Below are 27,494 nucleotides of genomic sequence, written 5' to 3'. Positions count from 1 at the left end.
GGTTCCAGCGAACCGGTGCAAACCGGCTCCAGCTCACCAGTGGCTCCATGGAACCGAGCCCATGCTCAGAAGGAGCTCCGGCCTGCTCTGCTTGCACTGTGCCCTGAGACCCCGCCAGCTCCCCTACCCCACCCACCACTTGCTCCTCTTGGCCTGCCCACCAGCTGGCTGAGGGCTCCTCTCCACCCCTTGGCCCCACCCGCCGGCTTCTTGCCAGCAAGTTAAAGAAGTATGGATTGGATGAATGGACTATGAGGTTAGGGTGACCAGACAGCAAATGTGAAAAATTGGGACACAGGGTGGGGGGTAATAGGCAGGGCTGTCCTTAGGCATACGCAGCTGCATATGGCACCATGAAATTTGGGGCACCAAATTGCCCCAAATTTCATGGTGCCCTAGGCAGCTGCCTGCTGCATACGTAGCAGCACCAGCACTGGTAACCAGCCCTATCCCTTGGCAGGCCCCACCCCCTCTAAGGGCTGTGCCCACTGCAAGGGCCAGGCCCGTCCCTAGGGGTGTGTGGGGCCCTGGACAACTCCCTCCGTTCCACCTCTAACCTTCCCCCATGCTCCACCCCTGGCCTGCCCCCATTCCACCTCTTCCCCCAGCGACCCCGCACTCACTGGCATTGGCGGGAAGCAGAGCAACCCGGCCTCAGCCCACTCCACTCCACCAGATCCCAGCCGTGGAACTCCGCTTCCTGCCGCCGGTGAGTTGCAGGTTGGGGAAAGTACCGCCCCCTGCACTCACCGGCAGCAGGAAGCGGAGCGACGCGGCCTCAGCCCACTCCGCTTCCCTTGTCCCAGCCCCAGCCATGTCGCTCGGGTTGGGGAAAAGGACCACCCACTGCTCTCACTGGCGGCGGGAAGTGGAGCCCTGCGGCTGGGAGCTGGCAGAATAGAGCAGGCTGGGGCTGGACTGCTTCATTTCCCGCTGCTGGTGAGTGTGGGGGGCGGATCCCTTCCCCCAAGCCTCCTCCCCCGAGCGACATGGCTGGGACCAGGGTAAGAGAACTGGAGCGGGCTGCTCCCAGCCCCCCGCTAATCCCCCGGGCCACTCTGGGCCTGTGAGGCATCCAAAAGTGCCCCCACACAGCTCCTGCCTCCCAGACCCTGGGGGGGAGGAGGCCTGGGGCCCACAGCCCCCCACGGGTAATAGGAGCCTATATAAGAAAAATACCCAAACATGGGGACTGTCCCTATAAAATTGGGACATCTGGTCACCCTATATAAGGTGGATAGAAATCTGGCTAGATCGTTGGGCTCAATAGGTAGTGATCAATGGTTCAATGTCTAGTTGGCAGCCGGTATCAAGCGGAGTGCCCCAGGGGTCGGTCCTGGGCAGCATTCCCACTAATTTTTCCCACCCATATGCGGAATTAATTTTATGTGCACCAATATGGAGGTGATATGTGAGGGTTGGGGCGCAGGGGTGAGGGCTCCGGCTGGGGGTGCAGGCTCTGGGGTGGGGCTGGGGATAAGGGGCTTGGGGTGCAGGAGGGGGCTCTGGGGCTACGGCAAGGAGAGAGGACTCCCCCCAGCTCTCTCTCCCTGCAGCAACACTTGGGCTGTGAGGGAGAGGCGCCTCTCCCTGCTGAGGCATCTCTGGGGTTGGGGCTGAAGGATAGGTGCCCTTTCCCTGGCCCCAGCAGGTCCAGGCCTGGACTGGGTTCAAGCCAGGGGAGGGGCACTCCAGCTGTGCCTGGGTCCGGGCCATGCCGCCCTGGGTGCGCCTGGGGACGGGCTGTCCACGCCACCCTGGCTGTGGCTAGGGCTGGGCTGGGCTGGGCCACACTGCTTCTGCCGTGCCTGGGTCCAGGCCGGGTCAGGCCGCTCCGGCCACACACAGGTTTGGGCTGGGCTGGGCCGCTCTGTCCATGTTTGGGTCTGGGCCGAGCTAGGCCCCTCTTGGGTCTGCACCACCCCAAGCTGCTCCTGAGTCCGGGCTGGGCTGGGCTGGGCCGGGTCAGGCCACCCCGGCAGGGCTGGGTGCCCTGGCCATGGCAGCTTGGGGATGGGGAAGGGGCGCCCTGGCCACGTCAGGTTGGGGGCCTGCTTAGGTTGGGGCTGGGGGAGGGGTGCTCCTCCCCCGGCCAGTCCCCAGCCACAGCAAGTCCCTGGGCAGGTTCCATGAGTACCTGCATGGCACTAAATAGGCTGCTGCATAGCCACACAGTTTACAGGGAACTTAGGTCCTGGGGTCAGTTTTGTTCAACATCTTCATTAATAATCTGGATGATGGGATGGATTGTACCCTCAGCAAGTTTGCGGCCAACACTAAGCTGCAGGGAGAGGTAGATACTCTGGAGGGTAGGGATAGGGTCCAGAGTGACCTAGACAAATTGGAGGATTGGGCCAAAAGAAATCTGATGAGGCTCAACAAGGACAAGTGCGGAGTCCTGCACTTAGGATGGAAGAATCCCATGCACCACTACAGGCTGGGGACCAACTGGCTAAGCAACAGTTCTGCAGAAAAAGACCTGGGGATTACAGTAGATGAGAAGCTGGATATGAGTCAACAGTGTGCCCTTGTTGTCAAGAAGACTAAGGACATATTGGGCTGCATTAGTAGGAGCATTGCCAGCAGATTGAGGGAAGTGATTATTCCCCTCTATTCAACACTGGTGAGGCCACATCTGGAGTATTATGTCCAGTTTTAGGCCCCCCAGTACAGAAAGGATGTGGACAAACTGGAGAGAGTCCAGCGGAGAGCAACTAAAATGATTAGGGGGCTGGGTCACAAGACTTATGAGGAGACTGAGGGAACTGGGGTTATTTAGTCTGCAGAAGAGAAGAGTGAGGGGGGATTTGATAGCAGCCTTCAACTACCTGAAGAGGGGTTCCAAAGAGGATGGAGCTCAGCTGTTCTCAGTGGTAGTTAGCGTGACCAGATGAAATGGACAAAATATCGGGATACATGGGGGAAGCAAAAAAAAAAAAAAAAGCAACGAAAGCTGCAATATTGGGACAAATGGCGTCCCGACCGTGCATCAGCTGGGACGCAGGACAAAGAACTAAAAATTGGGACAGTCCCAATTTTATCAGGTAACGCTAGTGGTAGCAGATGACAGAACAAGAAGCAATGGTCTCCAGTTGCAGTGTGGGAGGTCTAGGTTGGATATTAGGAAAAACTATTTCACTAGGAGGGTAAAATTAGGTGCCTTTCGCCTGGAGCCCTAGGAACTGGGAAAAGGTGTGAGTGCCTAGATTAAGAGGGTTATGCCTTGAGCCCTAGGAACTGGGTAAAGGTGGGTGCCCCTAGAGCAGAGGTGGGCAAACTACAGCCGCGGGCCACATCTGGCCCGCGGGACCGTCCTGCCCAGCCCTTGAGTTCCCGGCCAGGGAGGTTAGCCTCCGGCCCCTCCCTCACTGTCCCTCATCCTCGCAGCCTCACCTCGCCGTGCCGCCAGCACTCTATCCTGCGGCTCCTGGCTAGCTGGCTCCATCTGGGCTGCGAGCTCCTGCTGCTCTGAGCGGCATGGTAAGGGGTGGGGAGCAGGGTGAAGGGGTTGAATAAGGGGCAGAGGGTCCCGGATGGGCAGTCGGGGAGCAGGGGGCGGTTGGATGGGGCGGAGGTTCTGGGGCGGAAAGGGCAGTCAGGGGATGGGGAATAGGGGGGGTTGGATAGGTGTGGGAGTCCCAGGGGCCCTGTCAGGGGGCGGGGGTGTGGATAGGGGGCAGGGCTGCCAGGGGACAGGAAGCAGGGGGGTTGGATGGGGTGGGGGATCCCGGGAGGGGGCAGTTGGGGGACCAGGAGCAGAGGGGGTTGGATGGGTCAGGGATTCTGAGGGGGGCAGTCAGGGGGCGGGAAGTGGGAGGGGGCGGATGGGGGCAGGGGCCAGGCTGTTTGGGGAGGCACAGCCTTCCCTACCCTGCCCTCCATACAATTTTGCAACCCTGATGAGGCTCTTGGGCCAAAAAGTTTGCCCAGCCCTGCCCTAGAGCGTAAGTAACAGAATTTTGTGCGGGTAACACTTAGGCTAACCAGTAATGTACAGAAAGTTTTCAGCAAAGGAGTACTCTTTGGCACACACCTGGTATGGCCCCTGCTTTACTGTGAATCGGGCCAGTCCCAGTGTTTATCAGGTAGAAATCCTAAATGGGAAAAATGGGAAACCCTGGTGGAAATGGTTTCATTCCTCACAGCTGAAAGAGTGGAAGGGTAAACCATCTGACCCACAAGGAATAGTATAACTGTCTTCTCCATCCTGCCAGCCACCCTTCTTGGCTAGCAAGAAGGAACAGCTTGGGGCCTTCGGAAAATACGCGTCGGGTGGGCTTGTCAGTGCCTACCCCGATGTTGAGGCAGAAAAAGGCCAGAGAAGTCTTCAACTTATTATGGCCACACTCACGTAGGTCACTGCTTCATGTTCACCATGCAGGATTGGTCCCAGACTCTCCCAGTATATATGGGGGGAGTGTGGGAGTTTGTTCTCTCTTCTCTGCCCCCTCACAGATCCCGAACATGAGCCATGACATCCCATCATTGCACCAGCACCCTGCTGTTCACAAGTGTCTGGAGTCTGATGCTGTCCATTCTCTATGCTGAACCTGCAATCCCTCTGAACCTCTGGAGGTGCTTGCCAGCTGGAGCGCAGGAAGTAAAATTGCTGTGCCACATACATGGATTCTATGGGAATGGAAGCAACCCCCTGGCCCTGCAGCATCACTACCAGTTCTATGCTGTCGGCAGCTCCTCAGGTTGGGCCAACAACAAAAAACAGTTTTAAATTTTGACCCTCTGATCACAAACTTCACTCTCCTCTGACATTTAAGAGCCCCAATTTCAGGACACCCTGTGTTTAAATTGGATCAACAAGAACATTTGGTTCTTCATCTTCAGAATTCTCTGAAGGAGGTTCAAATCCATTTAGAAGGTATGACTATCTCTCACATAGCACCTGTATGCACTCCCTTGATTGGAACTACCCATAAGGGTTGGGATGAATGGGTAAGAATGTGGCAAGGGGCTGACCATGTAAATAGAGTACAAAGGGAATTAAATAATTGGATTGCACCTGCAAGAACAGGGATCTCTTTAGTTGATGCGGCAGACATAGTTTATTAGCCAGAACTTCTATCATATGCCACTGAAAATATAGGAAAGATGGTGTGATAAATGAAGGGGGGGAAGAGGGGTAGCTCCCTTTTATGGACACCCAGACAGCCAGTTAGCTATAAAATCCCTCTTAGTAGCTGTTCTCTACTTGCTTTACCTGTAAAGGGTTAAAAAGTCTCCCTGCTATGCATAAGTAAAAGAAAGGGAGTGGGCACCTGACCAAAAGAACCAATGGGAAGACTAGAACTTTTTAAAATTGGGGAAAAAACTTCCCCTTTGTCTATCTGTGGTTGCTCTCGGGGAGAGGCAGACAGGGAGCAACTATGCTGTAAGAAGCTTGGGGCCAGGTATGAAAAATCATCAGTATCATACCTAGAAACTACTCATTTGAAATCCCAGATATGTAAGTAGATCAGGAAATGTCTAGGAAGATGCGATTAGGTTTCTCTCTTTTTATTTATTTATGGCTTGTGGTCTCTTCTGTGCTAAGCCAAATGCTTTTATTTTGCTTATAACCTTTAAGCTGGACCTCAAGAAACTATTCTTGATGCTTAATCATTGTAGTTGTTCTCTTTAAATCTAGCAATAGCCTAAGTTCCCAAATGTATTTTCTTCCTTTTTCTTTTTTTAATAAAGTTTACCTTTTTTAAAGAACAGAATTGAATTTTTGTGTCCTAAGAGGTTTGTGCATGTTGTTTTAATTAGCTGGTGGCAACAGCTGATTTCCTTTGTTTTTCTTTCTCAGCTCTTCCCTGGAGGGGAGGTGAAAGAGCTTGAGGGTACCCCACAGGAAGGAATTCCCAAGTGCGCCTTCCTGGGTGCTCAAAGGGCTTTGGCACTTGCGTGATGGCAGCATCTACCCATCCAAGGTCAGAGAAAAGCTGTAACTTGGGAGTTTAATACAAGCCTGGAGTGACCAGTATTAATTATTAGAATCCTTGAGGGCCCCCACCTTCTGCACTCCAAGTGCCAGAGTGGGGAATCAGCCTTGAAAGATGGGAACCCCATTAACAGCATCTTTGAAACAGTTAAGTGAGGAACAGCAGTTAATAAGTAAGGTATTTCCTGGGTGGGAAAGACTCATAGAAAAAGACAAAGAGTTAATAATGTCTGATGTACAGTCCCTCCAGAATAATGTCTCATTGACCTCAGCATGTGAGCAAACTCAGGCTCTCACCCAGAACGTAATCATGGGAATGATTCGGCAAGCCATAGCCGGACAAATTCCCATGGAGGCAATCAACTTGATTCAGTCCCATGTAACAGAAGAAGAATTAGTCCTATGGCCCTGGTGGAGACTAGTTAATGCTTTGTACAATCACCACCAGCAAAGCTTGCAGTTATTCTTGATAACTGTGGCAGGTAAAGAAATTAGAGTAATCCACCCAGTAGTCCCACTGGGATTACAGACAAATGATAACTCAATAATGTACTTCAGAGATCCTAACACTTGGGCCTGGCAGAAAGATAATGTGTGGAACACAGTAAATGTAAAGGAGTGTAGGAGGAAAGAATATTTGGGCTATATCTGTGAAGACCAAGCATTGGAGGAACATGATGAATACTTCTTCCCACAACCTTGGAATAAGTCTCACTGTTCCTTCAATGTTACCCAGGAAAAGGAGTCTTGATTTTATCTATGTTGGTAAAGCACGTGTGTGTAAGAACAAAATGTAATATTGTATTGATTAATAGACATTGGATTCAACCCATGGTGCCTTACGTTAATTGCTGTTTCCGTAATGTAACCACTATTGTTAGTTGTAATATTAAGTGTACAGTGCCTATATGGACTGTACAACATTTAAAAGCCTATCCTGAGCTCTACAAGGAGGTTTCTCCCATTTCACTGGGAATGGGTCTCACTGCCATTAAGGGACTATTAACTCATCCCTCCTTACAGACTGAGCTGCAGAAGCTCCGAACTTTGCGGGAGAATGGCAAACTCGAGATTCAGCACCACAACCAGGAGCTCTCTAGGCTAGCAGCTACAGTTAAAAACACAGGCCATCACTCCTGGCGGGAGACTTTGCTTGGGTGGAGCCCCAGTGCAACAGGTCTTTTGAATATCATGCTTCGCTCCATTGTGGTGATCATCAGTTTCCAAATTATACAAGCAATTAGTCTTGTTCTACTGGTTTGCTGGATCCAGCGACTGATGCGGTGGCTGCAATGGATTGAAGATCAGACCCGGTACCACAGAGTAAGGATGTGATGGGGATACTCGCTCATTGCAAGCACCCTATCAAAGGGGGAACTTGTTACCTAGCAGGGGGAATCAGGGCACAGTACCCAGCCTGTCTGACTCATAAAAGACACCCGCCCACCCCCAGCCTCTGCTTGAACAATATCTGTATCAGAAGAAAGGCTTACAAAAAGCAATGAAAAGGCAGTGGGAGGCACACCTAAACCCCTGGGATAAGCATGACAAGATTAAGGAAACTCCCCTAGCTTCATTTGCATCAAAGATGGGACAAGTAGACATCTCCATTAGCATAAAGAATGGAGAAGAGAGATTCCAAGGCAAGAACCGCACGGAACTCTGGAACCAGAAAAGAAGGAAAGCACTGCATGATAGGGGATCTCCGCTCCAGATGTTAATGAACCCACGCCTGCACACACCCAGCTCAGTAGTTACCAGACCAATTCTAGTAATAAATCCTTTATTGGTATCCAAAATAGTGAAGCTGCCTAATTGCACTGTGAGCTCCCTCCAAGGAACGCCCATAGCCAGGAATGATCAGCTTCCATGTCTAACCTGAACAAAACAACTTTGGTATACTCCCTTGTTTACATATAAACAAATCTAGTGCTCTCCCTTGAACCATTGTTGTTTCTCTACAAAAACCCCTATCCATGCTCAAGTAAGGGGTGTGATGCCTGGATCCAGAGTCTGTATCAGTGCCATTGGGACTTCATCTTCTCCTGACTGATCATGCTGGGGGCTCTGCCTGTTTCCAGCACTCTGGACCCTAAGCTACCCCCACCACCTGGGACCCCTGATCGATTCAAGCTTCATGGAGTGGTAAGAACCCAGCTCTCTCTCTCTCTAAGTATAGCCTTCTGACCCTGACTTCTGTGATCAGTTATAGTTTTCTAAACCTAACTTTTATAATCAAGTGCAGATTTAATATTATTATTAAAAATTAAATTAAATTAAAAATTAAAAAAAATATATTATTAATATACAAAATCAAGTTAGATTTAATATTATAACTGTTTTGTTTGTTTGGCTCCCCTATGGTTATTACCTGGCAATAAATAACTTTCATGATTAAGCTGGTTGCTTCTCTCTCTCTCCCCTTCATGGATGTTTTTTGGTTTCCTCATTCACTCTGCAGCAACGCTCCTTGTACCTAAGCTAAAAATCCCTGCAGCGCCCAAAAATCCTGTGGGGTTTGCCCATGAAGTGGGCTACTGCCAGAACAATTGTAACTTGAAAGTGGGGATAGAGAGGTGCTGAACCTGGGACATATGAGGGTAGCAGCTTGGAGGTGCTGCTCTACCCAGCCTGCTGAGTCCAGGGACATATAAGGGGTCAGTTTGGGAGTGCTGATTAACCCGGTCCTCTCCAATGTGCTCTGTTAGTGTGTGTGTGTGTGTGTGTGTTTAACCTAGGTCCTGCAGGATAGCTCCATTGGGAGGGACTTGCAGCAGGGAGAAGTAGAGCTCTGTATGAGAACACAAGTGACACAAGCAGTGCATTGATAGAAGTACAAAACCCCCTCTTGTCCCCAGAGGAGTAATCCTAATAAACGAGGATACCCCAAAGTAACGGGCAAAGCTGGTAACAGCCGCCCCATGCAGGGAGCCCAGCCCTCCCTGAGTACATGCTTGGCCTTTCCCCTGCCCCTCCCAGAAAAGGGCCATTTCCTCCCATCAGGGTCTGTAGACAAGGAAGGTGCCCGCAGCCCCTGGGCTCTGCTCCAGGGAAGGAGACGGAGTCACATCACCAATGTCTGGGCAATTTCTGCCTCAAGGAGCTGATGCTCATCACACTAATGGGCTGAAATCCGTGGGGCCTTTGCAGGCCTGGTGCTGAGGGAGCTGCTCTCAGAGAGCTCTTCCCGCGGGCGGTTACGCTGGATTAGGCAGATTTGCTCCCTGTCTCCAGAACCCAAGTCTAAAGGAAACCTGAGCAATGACTCACAGCATAACACTTTTGCTGCTTGTCCTGCACTGCGCCCACTGTGCTGCCTCCACGTTGCACTAACTCAATGGATCTGTGGACTCATGGTACCTGGTCTGCTCAGCAGCACCAAACACTTCCAGGCTTTGGATACGCTGTGTGGGCTTTGATATCTGCCTGAACTTTCTTATCCCCTTGTAGTTTTACACCCCTCAGCCACAACTCCCTGCAGAGTGGCTGCTCAGGGAGCCCCAGGCGGACTTTGCATACCCTGCACTGGGGATGAGGAACGAGTGGAGGGGACCTTACCTGTTGCCCCATGTCCTCCACTCTAGATTCTTTCCTGTTGGCATCCTTGTTTCCTGCCATGGCAGCTCGGGTTCCTTCTTGCACACCTTGGCTTCCTTTAACTTCTGCCGTTTCATTAGCTGGCCCTGGTACAGCCTCCTCCTGCATGGCATCATGTGGCTCAGCGCACTTCACCTCCTTCTGCAAGTCTGCAGGGGCTCCAGCACCCTGTGCTCCTGGGGCCTGAAGCCCCTCCCCCTTGCTTTGGTCATGTCCATTCCCTGGGGTAAGGTCTTGGAGGTCAACGTCCTGCAGTGAACCTGTCTTACCAAACCTCTTCCCCACTGGCCCATTGGTGGGAGCATCTGCCTTGACTGGTGCATTAGGAGGATCCTCCCCTTGGCCTGTTCCATTTGGACAACACTCTGACTGGATGGTTCCATTTTGCAGACCCTCCTGATGGAGCTGTTCATTGCTATGGACCGCTGGGTCTCTGGCCCCAGCTTCCTTGCTGCCATCAGGAAGTGACACATCCTGCTGCTCTGGGAAAATGGGCTTCTTCTCAATGTGGGTCACATGAAACCTACCAGGGCAAGAGAGTCCGGTCACAAGTGGTGATGGCTCCCTCCTACAATCTCACCCAGCCCTTCAATGTGCTGGCACTGCCCTCCAGCTTCGGACACCCTGTTCCCATCCTATCGCTATGCCAATGCTGCCCTCAGGCCTTGGACCCCTCGTTCCTATCCTATCACCGTGCCAGCACCGCCCTCCAGCCTCTGACCCCTTGTTCCCATCCTATTGCCATGCTGGCACCACCCTCCACCTCAGACCCCTCGTTCCCATTCTATCTCCGTGCTGGTGCTGCCCTACAGCCTCTGACCCCTTGTTCCCATTTTATCGCCATGCCGGTGCTGCTCTCCAGCCTCGGACCCATCATTTCCATCCGTGATGGGGTATGCATACCCCGAACTAGGCAGGAAAAGGTTAATCCCACACAATGGGCAGAGGAAATCCCACCCCTCAAATCCTGCTGGGCATGTTCCAACTGCTGTGCTAGTATAAAGGAGAGCAGCCCAACTCAGTCTGTGCTGACCGCCAAGGAGAAAGGACCTGTGGTGGAGGCTCCAGCCCAGAAGCCGTTACAACCCTTGCCTGCGGGAACTGGAGATCCCGAGACCCAGACTGGAGACCTATTGCCTACAGCTGACCAGCTGGAGTCAGAGTCCCAGGGAGTTACCTGTGCCGAGGAGCCCAGAGAGCCTGACATCACATGGACTGCAGCTTCAGGAAGCCCGGTAGGAAGTAACCCAGGGAGATGGAGTGAGTGGAATCTCCCACCCATGTAAGGTCAGTGTGTTGTGGTTGAATTCCCCACTGACCCAGTGGTAGACTATTCCACCACTGTTAGGGCCCTGGGTTGGGACCTGGTGTTGTTGGGTGGACCTGGGTCCCCTACCCTGGCCGCCACCCCCTTTGGTGGCAGCCCCCAGATTTGGCCATTAGGCCGTGCTGCCCTGCACTCAAGGGCCTCTGTACTGACTCTGGCCACTAGGCCACTCCGCCTTGCACTCGAGGGCCGCTATATTGACTCCAGCCACTAGGCCACATCGCCCTATGCTCATGGGCAGCCACATTTTCTCGGGCCATTAGACTGTGCTGTAAGGATAAGGCCTTTTCCTGTAGCCATATCGTAAGGCCTAAGTCCTTTGTCTGCAGCCATATTAGGAGAGCAGCAGCCATTAGCTATGAAGCAGGAAGTCACATCCTCACATTCCATCTCAATTACATTAAAACAAGGTAATATTGGGCTGTTAAGAAGGCGGTTCTGTCCTAATAGCACCCACCATCACCAGATAAAGAAACAGAGCTTAAGATGGTTAAAGAAAACTTAGTTTGATATTGTTCTGTCTGGCAAGAAATCACTTATTAATAGTTGTGGTTGTGAAATCCTCATTTCTTTATTGTTTTATCTTTATGGTACCCACTTCTCTATTGTTTGTATGTATATCTGTCTGGTGCTTTGATTGTTTCTGTCTGTTACATAATTAAGTTTGCTAGGTGTAAATTAATAAGGTGGTGGGGTATGATTAGGCTAGAGAATTTTGTTACAATATGTTAGGATTGGTTAGTAAAATTTTAGTAAAATGATTGGTTAAGGTATAGTTAAGCAGGACTCAAGTTTCACTATATAAACTGGGGTCCAAGAAGAAGACCAGCGGAAGGAACAGAAGAATAAGAAGAAGGAAAGACCGGGAAGAAGAAAAAGAACTCACCTCTAAGACACAGCTTAAGATCAAAGCTGCTATGAATCTTCTGCACAACCATGACATGCAGTAACCAGAATCCAGATGAGATTGACCTTGCCTGGTCATCAGGGAAAGTCCGCCTGCCTGATCAGGATTGGTGAGTGTAGCATTGTATGCTTAGCATGTGTATTCTGCTTGGAAATTTGTTAATAAATAGAGGATAAGGATATTACTGTGTAAGGCTCTTTCACTGGTAAAAGGTCCTGCAGACCCACAAAGAGTACACCCTGAGCACTAGGAATTGGGTAAGGGTGTGTGTGTCTAAATTAAGAGTGTTATGCCTTGAGCTCTAGGAACTGGGTAAAAGTGGGTGCCCCCTAGAGTGTGTGAGTAACAGAGAATTTTGTACAGGTAACAATGCAGCCCAGAACCAAAGGGCCACCACTTTGACTCTGGCCATTGGGCCACATTGTTGAGGCCCAGGACAGTTGAGGTAGACAAATTGCAGTGTCAGCATACTCACAATCCCCTCCCCTCCCCCCCCCCGAGGGGGACAGGGTGTGCATACACCACCACACCATCCTATTTCCATCTCGGTGCCGCCCTCCAGCCTCGGACACCTCGTTCCCATCCTACTGCTGTGCTGATGTCCCCCTCCAGTCTCTGACCCCTAGTTCCTTTATATTTTCTTTCAACATACTGTAATTGAATCCTGAACTCTCATTCTGACTCTTCCTTCATGCTGGTACTTACATCTGACCCCATCAAGCCAACCCCTTCAGATGTCAGTAATGACCTCTGACTTCCACAGGCCATCTGATATTGGACCTCAGACCCTCCACAACACTTCAGCATGTTTGCTGACAACTGAATTCTGACCCTCTTCATGCAAACACCTTCATTATGCACATCCTGAACCCCCCTCCACACACACACCTTGCTCCTGCCCCTTGGCCATGCTTCTCATGACCCCAATTTCATTGCTCCTGCCCCTTGGACATGCTGCCCCCCCTGACCCTCCTCTTTGTACACATTTCCCTTCATGCTTTGCAGAATGGCTGTTGCTGTCATATTTGTCTTGCTAGCTGGTCACAAAGCTCTGAGAGAGGCTGACCGACAGCAGCTGCCCGTTTTAACCTCATGGCGTAAGATGAGACCAGCCTGAAGTCATCCTCCAAGAGGGTACCATTTCAGTTAGGAATACCCTCTCAAGGGAGAAGGCATGTGTCTCTCTCCATTTGTTTATCCCTCACGCCAGTTGGTATGAAGATTGTCTGGTTAACTTTCCTACTGACACGCATGGGACAGTCCCACGTGATTTCCAAATGGTGCGTTGCCCTGTGTGGCTCGGCTTCTGGAGAGAAGGCATTTTTCTCTAGCAAATGGAGCATTAGCCCCTTCTCCCCTCCGCAGTGCCCAGTGGCCCTGCAAGCCATGAACTCTGAATGGAGTTTCCCCATATGGCTTATGCAGCCTGATGGAAGAGGGGCCCAGCACTGCCCTTCCTTGACACATTCAGCCATTTATTAGTGCCGCTCCACTCTGCCTTTTGCCAAAGTCACTAGAGGCTGCTGGCAGCTTGTCCTCAGGCCCTGCCTTAGGTCCCTTTGTCCCCTGACCCCGGAAGACCCCTGACACCAACAAGTTGGCGTCAGCTATGCCTAGCCTGCTTGATGGCCCGTTAAGGATCATCAGCTATACAACTGACCCATTGAGAAAAGGCAGAAACACCTTGTGACTCAGCAAGGTATGCAGGGACATGCCTATGGACAGAACTCTGAGGTTTTTCCAGGCCATGTGATGGACAGCTTGTCCTTGGGACAAAGAAAGAAAGACCACATGGCAAGAGACTATAAAAAGCTACTGCAGCTCCTCCATCTTGTCTTCAATCCTGCTTCTGACCTCTGGGGGGACTTTGCTACAAAATGAAGTTCTGAACAGAGAACTGACTGACCCATCCCAGCTGTGGATGTACTCCAGAGACTGGATTTGAGCCTGCAGTTTATTCTATCACTGCTACAAGCCTGACCCAAGAACTTTGCCATGACTGTATGTAATTGATTCCATTTAACCAATCCTAGCTCTCATCTATATCTTTTTCCTTTTATGAATAAACCTTTAGATTTTAGATTCTAAAGGACTGGCAACAGCGTGATTTGTGGGTAAGATCTGATTTGTATATTGACCTGGGTCTAGGGTTTGGTCCTTTGGGATCGAGAGAACCTTTTTTCTTTTACTGGGGTATTGGTTTTCATAACCATTTGTCCTCATAACGAGTGGCACTGGTGGTGATACTGGGAAACTGGGGTGTCTAAGGGAATTACTTGTGTGACTTGTGGTTAGCCAGCAGGGTAAAACCAAAGTCCTCTCTGTCTGGCTGGTTTGGTTTGCCTTGGTGTGCACAGAAACCCCAGCCTTGGGCTGTAACTGCCCAGCTTTAAGCAATTTGTCCTGAATTGGCACTCTCAGCTGGATCCTGCCAGAACCAGCAGCGTTACAGCAGGGGATGAGGATGACAGCATGGCGTCTGCATGTCAGCCGGGGAGAAGCACTCTGTCTGGGCTGTGCACTTGGAAGGAATATATTGCAAAGGTTTCATGGATGATAAAAAGCAGGGGAGAGAAGCCCTTAGTTACCCATCACTTAGAGCAGCAATTCTCAAACTTAGCAACCCAAGGACCCCCATTTTGATTTAAAATTTTTCATGGACCCTCAAATCCCCCCCATTCATCCCCAGGCCCTGTCCCCACTTCACTCCTTCCCCCAAGCCTCCACCCCCCCTCTTCCTGCCCCCACTCCTCCCCAACCCCTCCTCTTCTCCCCTCTTTCCACCCCCTCCCCCGAACGCACCCCTCCCCTGAGCACACCTGTCCCTGCTCCTCCCCCTCCCTCCCAGTGCCTCCTGCATGTCATGGAACAGCTGTTCCCCGGCATGCAGGAGGCATTGGGAGGGAGGGGGAGGAGTTAATCAGTGGGGCCAGTGGCCCTGGACATGATTCCGCCCCCTCCCCTGAGTGCACCCTGTCCCCGCTCCTCCCTCTCCCTCCCAGCACCTCCTGCATGCTGCTGAACAGCTGTTTTCCAGTGTGTAGGAGGCACTGGGAGGGAGGGGGAGGAGTTGATCAGAGGGGCCTGCGGACCCCCTGGAGTACCAGTTTGAGAAACGCTGACATAGAGAACAAAGGGGTCAGCACCCTCTGATCCTGTGAACGGTAGAGCCTCCTGCCTCAGGGCCAGGCGATGGTGACAGCTTGATGGAAATGAGAAACCTGCTTAGGAGAAGATTATAGCTTGCTAAAGTTAAGCTGTAGTCACTAGAAAGACTGTTTTGTGTTTGTAAACAGACATGTCTTTTTCTCTTGCTTAGTATCACTTAAATCTCTGCTCTTTATAAATAAACTTATTCTTAGTTTTACTATAAACTGCCTCCGTGCTGTGGATTAAGATGAAATGGGTGTCCATGGCTGAGCTAATGGGCTAGTGGGATGTACTGTCTCTTTGCAGGCAGTGAAGCTAATCATTTTTGTGAGTGCCCAGTGAGAGGGACTGGCCACTGCTTGGGACGTCTCTGGGGAACTCGGGAGCTGGGGTTCGCTGACTTATACTGCAAGGCTTTGACTGGCAGAGTTGCGAGGAGTCAGTGGAAAGGCAGGCTGGCATGGCAGGGGGCTGACACAGTTCAAGCACCAGCAAAGCTCTCCCTTGCTATGGCAGAGATGTAACACCGAGGCTTACAGTTCTGGGCTCCTTGAGGAGAGCGTCACACACAATAACTGCTAAGGCTGACAGAAATGTGGTGGAGACACAGTGCAGGAGGGAACATCTTTTATGGGATCAGCTTCTATTGGTGGAAGGAACAAGCTTTCGAGCTACACACCTTCCACCAACAGAAGTTGGTCCAATAAAACATATTACCTCACCCACCTTGTCTCTCTCAGAACCTAAGGCCAACCTGGTTACAGCACATGTGCAGACAGACTTGTGGTGGTCGGTCTCGCCAAGTACCTGCCCACGGAGAAGACCGTGGTCTCTCTAGGGTGCATCTTGCCTTTGCCGTCCTTGGATCTGCCTTGGCGCTGCAGTGGGGGCCTCTTTCTCTTGCTGCAGTGAATGCATGGTGCCTGAGTGGAGCCCAGGTGCACCGTGTGGTGATGTGGCAGGCCCCCATCCTGGCTGTTACGATGTGGACAAAGGCTGCAGTAGGAGAGCAAACAAAGAGACAGTCAGTTCCTTTCGCCTGGGGGTCCACCTCTCGCCTTGGCCTGGCTTCAGGTCATTGTACTCTGAGAGGCAGCAGCTCTTGAAGAAATGCCCCTTTATCTCACAACATGAGGGCAACAGGATGGAAGCAGAGAAGGCATGTGCCAGCCTGCTGGCAGGGCAGCATTCACATGGAGTCAAAGAAATGAGGCCTCCATATATTGGAGGATCTGGCTTCTCCACGGCTGAACCATAAGGCCTCAACCTCTCCTCTTCCTCATCAATAGCAATATACTTTCCAGCCAGGCACTGAGTCTGAGTGGGACTGGCCAAGGGGCTGGAGCGAACTCAGAGGGCCTCAGAATGGAGTGCCTCCCATGGCACTGCTGATCCCTAAGATCTTTGTGTGATGGGCTCAGAAAAAGTTAACTGGAGCTGGAGAGGCAAATTAGCTCATCAGGTCACACCAGAAGGGGATGCCAGGCTCAGTTAAGAATGGTTCTCAGTGCACAGTTTAAAGAGAGGGAGTCTGGGGCAGAAGGGGGCTTCAGAGAGAAACTCTGTAGTCCCTCTCTTGGCAGTAGAGAAACCAGAGACTGGTGGGGACCAGGAGGAAGCCCGTGGAAGAGTTGGCCCAGGGATCCTGTCCTAAGTGGAGAAGTCTGGCAAGAGGCCAGGAGAGACACAGAGTAGCCAGGGGGGTGGAGCAGGCTGTGGTGGTGAACCCTGGTAAAAGGGTAAAAGTCTGGGGGAGAGAGTCCTGGGAGGTGTTTAGTGGAGGAGCAGTGGAAGGGAAGGAGAAGGATGAAAGGCGAAGCTCGTGGAGGGCAGAGGTTGGTTTTGGTTTGGGATTTATTGGTGGATTCCAGGGGAGAGGCTTGTGAGTCCTGGCCCTGAAAGAAGGGTGAACGTAGAGAGGCTGATGAAGTAGATCTGGGCTGCTGGTTATAGGTCCCTGGACTGGAACCCAGCATACAGAGCAGGCCTGGGTTCCCTGCCAGTCACTGGAAAAGGTGGTGTGAAGCCCCATGGTCCAAGGGGATAAGGACTTTTGAGAGACCTGAGATAAGAGGACGTAAGAAGCATGGGGCCCAGAGTTGGGTCAAAAGCCCCTATGTAAGGATGTTGGACTTCTGTGGTGCGGGACTTCCTGCTCAACAGGAGGGTGGGGCTACACCTAACCTGGCCGGAGGGCCGAGGTGTGAGAAGAGGCAGATTGCCACAGCACTGGAGTGGCTGCCAACAGGGGCTGCTAGAGCAGAAAGAGCTTCTCTGCTGCACCCAGTTGACTCCTGCACACCTTGCAAGAGTCACGGAGTGGTGGATGCATGCCTCACCTGAGCATTGGCACCGGCACATCCCCTTCACTGTCCCCCAGCATCTCCTTCAGGGCCTCCACATTTGCTGGCAAAGAGAAGAACGAGGAAATGTGTGAGGGAGCCAGGTGCTTGGGAAAGCCCACCGAGCTGAGCCAGGAAACACCCACCTTCATTCTGAATGATACATCTCACTATCTTCTCCACCGTGTCCTCGTTTAGCTCCTCCTCTTCGTCTGGAAGGAGAGAAAGTGGCAGCAGGTGAAGGGATTCAGGCAGTCGCCTGGTGAGGAGACCATCCACAGCCAGCCCAGCTCTGAAGTACAACAGAGTAAAGCCCAGTGCTCCCAGCTACATATGGAGAGCCCTGAAAGCAGAGCTCCCCTGCCACCGTGCCCTGGGGCTGACACACCATGTGTCTGGGCCTTCTCGTTCACCTTCCAGCCTCAATGCTACAGGAACCCCTTAGCAGCAGCAGAAACTAGATGCTCTGGTACTTCGTTCTCCTCTGCGGTGGGGGGGGGGGGGCAGGAGAGAGGGAATCTTCGCATCCCCCTCTTAGAAGACATGTGGTGGTAGGACCTTCAGCCCAGATCCTCAAAGGTACTTAAGCCCTCCCTTTCCCCCACAGCCTAAATACCTTTGAGGTTCTGGGCCTTCATGCCTATGGCGAAGTAGGCAGATGGAGGTGGAATACTCATCTCTAATTTCATCCTATGGGGACCCATGGCTCCCCGTGGCAGTGGCTCCTGAACTCACTGGAGTTCAAAAGGCAGGAATATTACATCGTCCAAGAGAAACAACTTCAGATAAAATCCGAGAACGCAGGCCCCCTGAGACATGCATGCTTCACTGTCAATCATGCTCCTGGCTTTGCAGTGTGCTGGGGACCAAGGCAGGTAGCTGCAGGGCATCACTGAAGCCCACCACAGGAAGCTGGACTTCTGCTTCCTTAAGTCAAGGGGAACATGGTGTCAGATGCTTGGCCTTCGGCCCAGCCTGCCCCATCTTCCCCACCTAGAGTGAGGAAGGGTTGTTATGTTCCTAGTGTACATACGTACACAGACATTACCTAAACAAACCATTGCTCCTGCTTGGGTGGCTGCAATCTAACCCTATTTTATTATTTAAAATTCAGACAATAGCACATAGGAGCTCCAAAAACCAGAGACAAAGCAGGCTACTCCCTAAACCAGCGGCACAGCTCCCCCTGCATCACTGAAGCTGACTGTCTGCTGAATTGACTGCTGCTTACACATGGCCTTCAGAACCCCCTCGGCTGCCAGCAGGACTGTGAAACCCCAGAACATTTAAAACCTTAGCTCTGTAATTTTAGTTCAGTTTTCCATACACCATATGATTTATTTTGATTTAAGACCTGATTTGAACGAATGCCCCTGAGCGATTTGTCATCGGACATCACAAACATTTCCTGGGACGCATTCCCCAAGGCCATGCTCATGTAGGGGTGCCAGGTTTGCCTGGCCACTTTCAGAGCCTCATGTGTTCTGCTTGCAATGGGCAGAGCAAAATGTCAAGGAGGGGCCTCCTCAGTGGTTCCCATAGGGGCCCTGAATTCTGAGCCCCATGAAAACTTTTCTAGTTATTTAAAAGCTGAGCTGTACCAGGAAGCATGGAGCCCCCAGGTACTATGCCAGCAGAGCTTGTAACTTTAGGGAGGCCTGAAACTAACTATTCCCCACAGCTGCGATCTCTGGGCCCGATCCAGCAAAGGAAAGACTCCCACTGATTTCAATGGGCTTTGGATTGAGCCCTCTAGTAGCTGAGCGTACAAAGCTAATGATTTCAGGGAAGCCCAGATATGTTTCCACTAAGCCAAGCTACTCAAACCTAGGTCTGAGGCTACCTCAAAGTTCCACCTGTGCAGCTGCGGGAGGGGGTTCAATGGTGGTGAGAGCTCCACGGAAGGTGTAAGCACTGCCAGCTAGAGATGCTCTGTGCAGTCCAAGCCCGCAGCTCTCCCAAACCCACTGCTGAAATGCAGGACTCACTGCAGTTATGCAAGAGCTGCTCAGCCAGTCTGAGTTATGAAAGAAGCACGAAAAACACATATTTTTTCCACTTCAGTAAAAGCTAAGGAAATTACCAAACAACCGTGGCTAAGGCTGAGCTCTGGCTGATAATACATCGCCCCTTAGAACAGCACTGACAGAATGGCTCAGTGTCTGACTAAACACAATTAATACAGGAGATTTGCAGTGAAACTTCCATACTTGCAAACCAACCTTAACCCTACCCTCTCTTCCACCTCCAAACCAGATCCCCTTAATGCTGCTCCTCTCACCCCTCCCCACTGGCAACACAGACCTTTCCCCAGCACCATGCCTACCCTCCCTCTCTACTTGCTCCCCCCAGACAGGCCAGAGGCTCAGTCACCCTCCTGCTCCCAGCCAAAGACTACATCATCTTGCATTTATCTCTCACCATCGATCTGGAGACAGTCCCCTCCCTCAGCTGCTGTCTCACATGGGGCTAAAAGGTAGACTCCATGCCCCAGAAATGTACTAGCAGCCCCATTGCTCCTAACCTGATCACCCTCCCCAGAGGGATGGGAGATGCCATCTTTCACATTCCAGCCAGGATTCCAACTTTACCCCACCCACTCAACATACACAACAGCATAGCCAGAGCACTTCATATACCGAGCAGGGGCTTTACTTCTACTCCTCTCCCCACAGCTGGAGATGGGAGTGGCTGTCTGTAGGGCCCTGCTTGGCAGCACCTGACTCTGCCCTAAATCCCCTTCCCTCAGCTCTCACACCAAGTCACCTGGGGAGTGGCAAGCAGTACCGGGTTTACCATGGCTCCACTGGCCCCCCACACATACCCAGCCCTCCCCACCTCATGTCCTGACTCCTGCACATACCCACCCCCACCCTGAGAACCAAATGGGAGCTACTGCACCCCCACCCCCCACATCCCAATCTGCACCCCTAGCACCAAATGGGAGCTGCCCCACGTAAGCACTCCACACCCCAACGCTGAGCCACCTCCTGCATCCTAACTCCTGGCCAGACCCTGCACTCCAACTCCCAGTCCGCTCCTGCACCCCGAGCCCTGACTCCTGCACCCCCTCATATACCCCCAGCCCCCTGCCCTCCCTGAGTCCTGCATCCCTCTCACACACACACAGCTCCCTGCCCTCTCTGACTCCTGCACCCCCCCACATCCCCACCTGCACCCCTCGCACCAAATGGAAGCTGCCCCTGGTAAGCGCTCCACACCCCAATCTCCTGCCCCAACCCTGAGCCCCCTCCTGCATCCTAACTCCTGGCCAGAGCCTGCACCCCAACCCACAGCCTGCTCCTGCACCCTAAGTCCCTCCCAGACCCTGCAGCCCCAGCCCTGAGCCCCCTCCTGCACCCTAAGGCCTGGTCAGACCCCACACCCCAACCCCCAGCCTGCTCCTGCACCCTAACTCCCTCCCAGACCCTGCACCCCCAGCCCTGAGCCCCCTCCCACACCCTAAACCCTGGTCAGACCCCACACCCCAATGTCTTTTTACATTTTTTTTATAAAGCGCTCTACAATCGTTAGCTAACGGTACAAACAATATTTGGAAAGATCATTAAGTGTCCGCCGAGACCCCCCGCGATTTTCAAGTGATCTGTGGAAAAATAGGTCAGACTACAAGAACAATCAAGGTATCTCCCTTTATTTTCATTTACTTGCTATAACTTATAGGAGGAGGAGGAAGAAAAAAAGAATGAAAAACAGGGGCGGGAGGGAGATAAGAGAGAATGTTCTTTTTCTTGGCTGGGTCCCTAGGAGGGGCTCCCAAAATGAAGCTCAGCACAGGGCCCCACTAACTCTAAATCTGCCACTGGGGTTGACCCCTCCCCCACAGCTCCCCGCACCACAGCCAGGGGCTGACCCCCCCCACTCCCTGAGCTCCACATGCCACTGCCAGGAGCTGGGGCTGACACCCTTCCCACACCGCTGCCAGGGGCTGGGGCTGACACCCTTCCCACACCGCTGCCAGGGGCTGGGGCTGGCCCTTAACCCCCACCCCCCCCAAGCTCCCTTCTGGCAGGGGCTGAGGCTGACCCCCCCAAGCCCTGCTGCATGACACCTCTCATTGCCACCCCCCCACACACGTTCCTCCCCCCCCCCCCCGCGAGGGGGGCGCACCAGACATTTTTGGTAAACTGGGCAGTTGTTCATTTGCTCTTGCCAACTCATCAGTTGCCAAGAGCGAACGGGATAAATGCCCATTTTTGTCAAACAAGTCAGGATGGCCGGGACAGAGCTTAAAAAGGGAACTGTCCCAGCCAAACGGGGACGTATGGTCACCCTATCTCCAGGCAAGTGGGTCCTGAGGGAGTCCGGCAGACCCTGGCCTGGCTAATCATGCCACTCCCGAGAGGCTGGAGTGTTTCCCCGCCCTGGCACTGCACCGGCCCTGGCCACGCTGCCAGCTCAGCCTGGCAGACACTGTCACCTTCCAGCAGGGCTGGTCGGTGGGGGCAGGATGTGAGGGAGTGGGCCTCTGGAGGTGTGTGCGGGGCTGCTGGCCAGTGGGGGGGTCTCTTGAGGGAGGTCTGTGTGTTGGGATGCTGGGCAGTGGGGGGTCTGAGTGGGGTGCTGTGTAGTTGTGGTGGTGGGCTCTGGGGAAGTGCATTGGGCAGTAGTGGTGCGGCTGTGTGTGGGGGGGTGCTGGGCAGGGGTGGTAGTGTGCAGGCCACTGTGCATTTGTGGTGGAGGGTCTGTGTGTGGGGCTGATGGGCATAGCAGTTCTGGGGGAGGCTGGGCATAGGAAGTCGGGTGCTGTGTGGCACAGCATGGGCCCACCCCCAAGGGGAAGGGGCGCCCTGGCAACACAGGGCTGGGTGGGCCAGTGTGCATCTGGCAACTGCTGGTTTGTATACAGTTCCCTTGCACTGGGCTGGGTGAAGCGGGGCCGGCTCCACCATGCTATGCCCCATTGGCCTTGGCTGACTCCTTGCTCTGGAGACTGAACTCTCCATGGCATGCTCCTTTGTCCCCATGGGGGCCCACAAATATGTTTGGCACCGGGCCCACAAAAGATTAATCGGCCCTGGTGGCAAGCCACCTTGTAGCTCCCTCCCGTGCTCCTCTGTCCACTCAGTCTGAGTCCTGCATGGTAGAGGGCAGCAGGGCAGGGCTCTCCAGCAGCCTTCAGCTCTGCACTGCCAGATATGGGGGCCCTTTACAGCCTGGGGTCCAGATCTCACAGACGGACAGCCTTGACAGCCTCCTGATCCATAGTAGAAATGCCCCTACTCATGATCTAGGCTGAAGGGTGCACATGTAGGCTATAGAAACATACAGCTGAAGAACATACTCAACAGGACAGACTGGCATTTTGTGTCACAGCTGTAGAGGGTCTCCTGCTTGTACATTGAAAAACAGATGGGGACGTGAGTCAGAAACGAGGTGTTGGAACCTTAACCGAGTTTCTAGCTTCCATTAAGAACCATCTGTGATATTAACACAACTACAGAGCAACACACTCTGCACCAGCTCTGCCTTTACAAAGCGTGTGTGGGATTATATTAGGAAAGCAACCTTGTGCTGTCATCCTGACCCAGTGCCCAGCAGGCTCTAGATGCAGGCACTCATTTGTTACCCGTGCTGGTGGCCTAAGATATGCCCAGAGATCTCTTTTGGCTAAGGCAGTTGAGGTGTGTGGCTCTCCCTTTCCCGTGGCAGGGTTGGAATGGCCAAACAGAGAGGGGCTCATAGGCAATGCACCCCTGCTTTTCGTTCCCCCTCATGATCTTGGCCCTGTTAATCCTCCAGGCACGTCACTGCTGCATCTCTGAGCCAGACACAGTCAAACAGAGTTGTACTCTCAGGGCCAAATTCAGTGGTGACATAATGATGGTGTAAATTACATGGCTGCTGTGAACGTTAAGTGGAACTGCCACCGATCTGGCGGTCAGTATGAGTGGAAAAGGAGCGTAAAGTACACATTTAGCCCTTAGCATAAGCAGGCACGATTAAATCAGTGGGACTTGTACTCAGTTACACCAGGGCTAAACTTACCCTATTGATCACATGCTAAAAAGAGGGCCCTTTATCTTCCACGCTGATATTGGCTGCTTTTTCTGCTCCCCGGCCCCTCCCACTCATGTGACATGTACGGTGCATGTGCTGCTTGCCATTTACTATACTGCCATTTACTTGCTGTGACCCACTCACACTCGTTGTATAGCTTATCCACCACTGGCTTCCATAGGCTCCCCAGGTTCAGCACTCCCTTACTCAGCTCCAGCCTGTCAGTGAGCTGGGGCTGCCAAGACATGCAGAATGGGTCCAGCTGAAAGCCCCTCCCGCACCCTGCTGCCCCATTACTCACTGGCCTGCAGCTCCGTCAGCACCTCCTTGTGCTCCAGGTCTAGCTCATCGCGAAAGGTCCGACAGCGATAACCCTTTTTCTTCAGGACATGGCAGATCAGGAACCCCACAAGTCCCATGATGAAGAAGACCAGCACGAGTAGCAAGAGCATAGACATGCTGTGATGGGGATCTGCATCCCCATCACTGGTGCTGTTCTGCTCTGACATAGGGGTCTAGGAGAAAGCAGGGAAGACGACTCAGAGCCCTACCATTCACCCCTTGGCAGACTCCCCTCTGCCATTCAATACTGCCTCGCCGTACCGCTACCGGAACACTGCCCTCTGCCATTCCATACCGCCTCACCGTACAGCCACCGGCACTGCCCTCTGCCATTCCATACCGCCTCACCGTACAGCCACCGGCACTGCCCTCTGCCATTCCATACCGCCGCACCGTACAGCCACCGGCACTGCCCTCTGCCATTCCATACCGCCTCACCGTACAGCCACCGGCACTGCCCTCTGCCATTCCATACCGCCTCACCGTACAGCCACCGGCACTGCCCTCTGCCATTCCATACCGCCTCACCGTACAGCCACCGGCACTGCCCTCTGCCATTCCATACCGCCTCACCGTACAGCCACCGGCACTGCCCTCTGCCATTCCATACCGCCGCACCGTACAGCCACCGGCACTGCCCTCTGCCATTCCATACCGCCGCACCGTACAGCCACCGGCACTGCCCTCTGCCATTCCATACCGCCTCACCGTACAGCCACCGGCACTGCCCTCTGCCATTCCATACCGCCTCACCGTACAGCCACCGGCACTGCCCTCTGCCATTCCATACCGCCGCACCGTACAGCCACCGGCACTGCCCTCTGCCATTCCATACCGCCTCACCGTACAGCCACCGGCACTGCCCTCTGCCATTCCATACCGCCTCACCGTACAGCCACCGGCACTGCCCTCTGCCATTCCATACCGCCTCACCGTACAGCCACCGGCACTGCCCTCTGCCATTCCATACCGCCTCACCGTACAGCCACCGGCACTGCCCTCTGCCATTCCATACCGCCTCACCGTACAGCCACCGGCACTGCCCTCTGCCATTCCATACCGCCGCACCGTACAGCCACCGGCACTGCCCTCTGCCATTCCATACCGCCTCACCGTACAGCCACCGGCACTGCCCTCTGCCATTCCATACCGCCTCACCGTACAGCCACCGGCACTGCCCTCTGCCATTCCATACCGCCGCACCGTACAGCCACCGGCACTGCCCTCTGCCATTCCATACCGCCTCACCGTACAGCCACCGGCACTGCCCTCTGCCATTCCATACCGCCTCACCGTACAGCCACCGGCACTGCCCTCTGCCATTCCATACCGCCGCACCGTACAGCCACCGGCACTGCCCTCTGCCATTCCATACCGCCTCACCGTACAGCCACCGGCACTGCCCTCTGCCATTCCATACCGCCTCACCGTACAGCCACCGGCACTGCCCTCTGCCATTCCATACCGCCGCACCGTACAGCCACCGGCACTGCCCTCTGCCATTCCATACCGCCGCACCGTACAGCCACCGGCACTGCCCTCTGCCATTCCATACCGCCGCACCGTACAGCCACCGGCACTGCCCTCTGCCATTCCATACGGCCTCACCGTACAGCCACCGGCACTGCCCTCTGCCATTCCATACCGCCTCACCGTACAGCCACCGACACTGCCCTCTGCCATTCCATACCGCCTCACCGTACAGCCACCGGCACTGCCCTCTGCCATTCCATACCGCCCCACCGTACAGCCACCGGCACTGCCCTCTGCCATTCCATACGGCCTCACCGTACAGCCACCGGCACTGCCCTCTGCCATTCCATACCGCCTCACCGTACAGCCACCGGCACTGCCCTCTGCCATTCCATACCGCCTCACCGTACAGCCACCGGCACTGCCCTCTGCCATTCCATACGGCCTCACCGTACAGCCACCGGCACTGCCCTCTGCCATTCCATACGGCCTCACCGTACCACGACCGGCACACTGCCCTCTGCCATTCCATACAGCCTCACCGTACAGCCACCGGCACTGCCCTCTGCCATTCCATACGGCCTCACCGTACAGCCACCGGCACTGCCCTCTGCCATTCCATACGGCCTCACCGTACCACGACCGGCACACTGCCCTCTGCCATTCCATACAGCCTCACCGTACAGCCACCGGCACTGCCCTCTGCCATTCCATACGGCCTCACCGTACAGCCACCGGCACTGCCCTCTGCCATGCCATACGGCCTCACCATACCACGACCGGCACACTGCCCTCTGCCATGCCATACCGCCTCACCATACCACAACCGGCACACTGCCCTCTGCCATGCCATACGGCCTCACCATACCACGACCGGCACACTGCCCTCTGCCATGCCATACCGCCTCACCATACCACGACCGGCACACTGCCCTCTGCCATTCCATACCGCTTAGCCATACAGCTACGGGCAAACTGTCTTCTGCCATTCCATACCGCCTCGCCGCACTGCTGCCAACACACTGCCCTCTGCTGTGCAATACCGCCTTGACATACCACTACCGCACTCTCCCCTCTGCCATGCCAAACTGCCTCACGGTATGGCTACCGGCACACTGCCATCTGCCATTCCACTGCCTAGCCATACTGGTACAAGCACACTCCCCTCTGCCACTCCGTGCCGCCTCGCCTTACTGCCACTGGCACTGTGCCCTCTGCCCTTCCATACCGACATGCCATACCGCTGTCGGCACACTGCCTTCTGCCACTCCCTGCCGCCTCCCTTTACTGCTACCGGCACACTGCCCTCTGCCATTCCATACGGCCTCACCATACCACGACCGGCACACTGCCCTCTGCCATGCCATACGGCCTCACCATACCACGACCGGCACACTGCCCTCTGCCATGCCATACGGCCTCACCATACCACGACCGGCACACTGCCCTCTGCCATGCCATACGACCTCACCATACCACGACCGGCACACTGCCCTCTGCCATGCCATACGGCCTCACCATACCACGACCGGCACACTGCCCTCTGCCATGCCATACGGCCTCACCATACCACGACCGGCACACTGCCCTCTGCCATGCCATACGGCCTCACCATACCACGACCGGCACACTGCCCTCTGCCATGCCATACGGCCTCACCATACCACGACCGGCACACTGCCCTCTGCCATGCCATACGGCCTCACCATACCACGACCGGCACACTGCCCTCTGCCATGCCATACGGCCTCACCATACCACGACCGGCACACTGCCCTCTGCCATGCCATACCGCCTCACCATACCACGACCGGCACACTGCCCTCTGCCATGCCATACCGCCTCACCATACCACGACCGGCACACTGCCCTCTGCCATGCCATACCGCCTCACCATACCACGACCGGCACACTGCCCTCTGCCATGCCATACCGCCTCACCATACCACGACCGGCACACTGCCCTCTGCCATGCCATACGGCCTCACCATACCACGACCGGCACACTGCCCTCTGCCATGCCATACCGCCTCACCATACCACGACCGGCACACTGCCCTCTGCCATTCCATACGGCCTCACCATACCACGACCGGCACACTGCCCTCTGCCATGCCATACGGCCTCACCATACCACGACCGGCACACTGCCCTCTGCCATGCCATACGGCCTCACCATACCACGACCGGCACACTGCCCTCTGCCATGCCATACGGCCTCACCATACCACGACCGGCACACTGCCCTCTGCCATGCCATACGGCCTCACCATACCACGACCGGCACACTGCCCTCTGCCATGCCATACCGCCTCACCATACCACGACCGGCACACTGCCCTCTGCCATGCCATACCGCCTCACCATACCACGACCGGCACACTGCCCTCTGCCATGCCA

At 54.1% G+C, this 27,494-nt stretch overlaps 1 protein-coding gene across 3 annotated transcripts in view; it reads right to left on the bottom strand.

Moving 5' to 3' along the window:
- RELL2 (RELT like 2) overlaps positions 1–27,494 on the bottom strand; it is a 44,655-nt gene that overhangs the window by 15,439 nt on the left and 1,722 nt on the right. For all 3 annotated transcript variants that reach the window (XM_048859701.2, XM_048859702.2, XM_048859703.2), the window contains exons 2-6: positions 23,581–23,794; positions 17,408–17,473; positions 17,259–17,325; positions 15,727–15,915; positions 9,497–10,058 (exon numbers count right to left, since the gene is read on the bottom strand). In XM_048859701.2, the coding sequence (XP_048715658.1) occupies positions 9,497–10,058; positions 15,727–15,915; positions 17,259–17,325; positions 17,408–17,473; positions 23,581–23,788 (1,092 nt within the window). In that variant the 5' untranslated portion in view covers positions 23,789–23,794. The remainder of the gene's footprint in view (positions 1–9,496; positions 10,059–15,726; positions 15,916–17,258; positions 17,326–17,407; positions 17,474–23,580; positions 23,795–27,494) is intronic.

Source organism: Caretta caretta, chromosome 8 (assembly GCF_965140235.1).
Source record: "Caretta caretta isolate rCarCar2 chromosome 8, rCarCar1.hap1, whole genome shotgun sequence".
In the NCBI taxonomy this organism is placed as follows: domain Eukaryota; kingdom Metazoa; phylum Chordata; order Testudines; family Cheloniidae; genus Caretta; species Caretta caretta.
This window is presented reverse-complemented; position numbering and strand designations above follow the sequence as displayed.